Source organism: Neopelma chrysocephalum, unplaced genomic scaffold, assembly GCF_003984885.1.
Source record: "Neopelma chrysocephalum unplaced genomic scaffold, ASM398488v2 Primary Assembly neopelma1_295, whole genome shotgun sequence".
Lineage (NCBI taxonomy): Eukaryota > Metazoa > Chordata > Aves > Passeriformes > Pipridae > Neopelma > Neopelma chrysocephalum.
This window is the reverse complement of record NW_020897957.1, coordinates 410,050-413,056: the sequence shown is the minus strand read 5'-3', so window position 1 is coordinate 413,056 and position 3,007 is coordinate 410,050. Positions and strand designations below refer to the sequence as shown.

Here is a 3,007-nt window from a genome sequence, read left to right as displayed (position 1 = left end):
TTTGGGAGCCAGGCACGGGGTTGGGGATGGATTTGGGAGCCAGGCACAGGGTTGGGGATGGATTTGGGAGCCAGGCACGGGGTTGGGGACGGATTTGGGAGCCAGGCACAGGGTTGGGGTTGGATTTGGGAGCCAGGCACAGGGTTGGGGATGGGACAGGACCACTTGGAGCAGAAGATCCTGCACCCACTATGTTCCCACACCAGAAGGAGGGATGTTACCCCTAGAAAACGGTGTCTATCCCACACTGGAGCTCCGAGGGGGGAAGCCCACCATTCCCACCACCACACCAGCATTCCCTGGTCCTGGCTCACCCGTAGTAGGTCCGGATGGAGTCGAGGACATACTGCACCCCGTACTTCTTACGGATGCGCTGCTTGTGGTCCTTGACCACGTTGGCCAGGTACTGGATGTGGCCTGCAAGGAGAAGGTGTGAGGGGCCCGGGGGCGGGTGGGTGGGGACGGGGGGCCACCCCCAGCCCCCCCCAGTCCCACCTAAGCGCACGGCGAAGTCGCTGTTGCTCCAGATGCGGAAGTCGAAGAGGAGGTGCTGGTACAGGAGGTGCAGCAGGAGCCCACTGCCCTCGGAGGCCACCTGCTCCATGAGGATCTGCGAGGCCACCAGCGTGCTCATGTCCAGCAGAGCGCCGGAGACCTGCCACGGGAGGGAGGGAGGGAGGGGACACTTGTACTCCTGCCACCCCCTTGGGAACCGCGGGACGGAGTTTTGGGAGCCCCCCACCTTCTGCAGCAGCGCCCCGATGATGGCCGGCCCGTGGCACTGCACCAGGCTCTCCTGGTTCACGGGGTGGTGCCGGATGAAGTTCTTCACCAGCAGCAGGAAGGCGGCCACGCTGTTCCTCTCCAGCCTGTTCTCTGCAAGGCACGGAGCTGTGAGCCCCGGGCCCACCCCAACACCCTCCTGGAGACCCCACCACCAACTCTGCTCTCCAATTTCACCCCGTTCTCCTGTTTTCCTCACATTTGTGGAGGTGGAAGCCTCTGTTGCTCTGAGCTTGGGAAAGAGCAGCTGGGTGTCGGGAGGAAGCATGTTCCACCCATGCCAAAGGCTCCTGGATGGACCCAGCCCTGCTCTGAGACATCAAAGACTCCACCCACAGGCAACCTGGAGGTGGCTGGAACCACCCTCACCCTCCCAGAACTGCTTGTTCGTGACTAATTGGGTCATAACAATGTCAAAAGTGCCTTCTCCATTTCACCACACCTCGTGGTGCCTCAGGCAAGGCCTCTCCTGTCCGTGGTGAACACCAGGAACAACTCCACGGCACCGTGGTTACCTCCAACCACCCGACTCCTGCTCCACACCCCTGAACTCCTCACCTGAGGACTTTCCCAGTGGGATGAGCATGCCCTGGGCGTTCCTGGAGGACGTCAGCTCTGGCCCCACCAGGTCGTTGGTCTCCTCCTCATCCTCGGGCTCCTCCTTCTTGGACACCACTTGCTCGAGCAGGGGCAGGAGCACACCCATCCCACCCACGCAGTTGACCACGTCCTGAGAGAGGGAGGGAGGGGAGAGGCCTCGCTGGGTGCTGGAGAAGGAGGTTGCACAGCCACCTGGAGTCCCCAAAAGTCACCTGTTCCTCCACACCACCCACGGTGCCCACCCTGGGTGGGGCAGACAGGTCCTCAGGGGACCCACGGGTCACGCAGGTCCTTGGTGGACCCAACACCACATGCAGAGTCTCTGCAGGGTCCAACCAACACCCTGTGGGTGTCCTGCCCTGGGACCCACCCGTCTCCACGCCGTGGGGTGGACGTGCCACCCTGTGCCCACCGTACCTTGACGTCCCAGTTGACCACCTTGTGCCCCGTCAGCCTCCCGTCCAGGCCATGGCTGGGAGAGAGGTCCAGGCAGATGTTGTTCCTGCAGGCCTAGAGGAGAGCACCATGGGAGCATCCCTGTGCTCCTGGAGATGTCCCTCAGGGCACAGGGGCTTGCAGCACCATCCCTGTCCCGGGGGGGTGTCTCTCCTCACCTGGGGGGTGTAGTACAGCAGGAGTTTGCTGCTCAGCTCCACCAGGTCCCCTTCCAGCGTAAATGGTGACATGACATTTGGGCCTGGGGGAGGAGGACTGGGGTGAGCTGGGACACGCTGGAGGAGACCCTGGCTGCCACCAGCACCTCTGTGGACATCCCCCCGTGTCCCACCCCGATGTACCTGCACAGAACAGAGCCTTGACCTGGGCCTGCTGCAGAGCCTCACAGAAGATGGCCACGGAGCCCAGGTGACCCTCCAGGGAGGTGGGGCTGCCCCACTCCATGTCCTGGCTCCCGGCCGCCGTGGTGGCCACCACCCCCTCCGTGGGCAGCTGAGTGGGGGTCCAAGAGTGGGGGCCGAGGGTGGCGGGGACAGACTGGGACCGTCCCAGCACGGGGTGTGAGGGGAAGACCAGCTCCGGGCCGTGGGACGCCGGCGGGTGCCCGGTGGCGGTGGCAGCCGTGGTGGTGGTCCGGTGACCCGCGGAGCCGATGCAGCAGGAGGTGAAGGACTGGAAGGGAGAAGGGTCTCGCTCAGGCCCCCATCATCCACGGGGAGGGGTCTGGCTGGGTCGGGGGGGGGGAGGTCCTTCACCTCGTGGAGGGAGGGGAAGCGGAGCTGCGCCGTCTTCCGCAGGTGCCCGTCGGCGTAGACGCTGACGATGTTCTGGCCGAAGGGCCGGCGCCCGGCGACGTGCACGATGTCCACGCAGTGCTGGGGGCAACAGGGAGGGGGGTCAGGGCGTCCCGGTGGCCTCGCTGCTCCCCTGCTGGTGACAGGGATGGGGACGATGCTCACCCAAGCCGAGTCGTTGAAGGCAAACTCCGGCAAAGCCACGGTCATGTAGTCCTTCTTGGTGCAGACGGCCACCACCAGCACGCCGCCGGCGGTGAAGAACGCCTCGAAGCCCGTCCCCCCGGCCGTGAAGAAGCTGGCGGAGGAGAAACACGGTGGGGATGGTGGTGTTGCCCCTCCTCATCCTCACCTCAGCCCCCTCCCAGCCCCTC

General features: G+C 64.8%; 1 protein-coding gene across 1 annotated transcript in view; it reads right to left on the bottom strand.

Annotated features, from left to right (window-relative positions):
- NBEAL2 (neurobeachin like 2) overlaps window positions 1-3,007 on the bottom strand; it is a 33,746-nt gene that overhangs the window by 16,959 nt on the left and 13,780 nt on the right. Inside the window, exons 12-20 of the mRNA XM_027704874.1 lie at window positions 2,799-2,931; window positions 2,595-2,714; window positions 2,181-2,511; window positions 1,998-2,080; window positions 1,801-1,893; window positions 1,342-1,513; window positions 743-876; window positions 496-655; window positions 315-417 (exon numbers count right to left, since the gene is read on the bottom strand). Of these exons, the coding sequence (XP_027560675.1) occupies window positions 315-417; window positions 496-655; window positions 743-876; window positions 1,342-1,513; window positions 1,801-1,893; window positions 1,998-2,080; window positions 2,181-2,511; window positions 2,595-2,714; window positions 2,799-2,931 (1,329 nt within the window). The remainder of the gene's footprint in view (window positions 1-314; window positions 418-495; window positions 656-742; window positions 877-1,341; window positions 1,514-1,800; window positions 1,894-1,997; window positions 2,081-2,180; window positions 2,512-2,594; window positions 2,715-2,798; window positions 2,932-3,007) is intronic.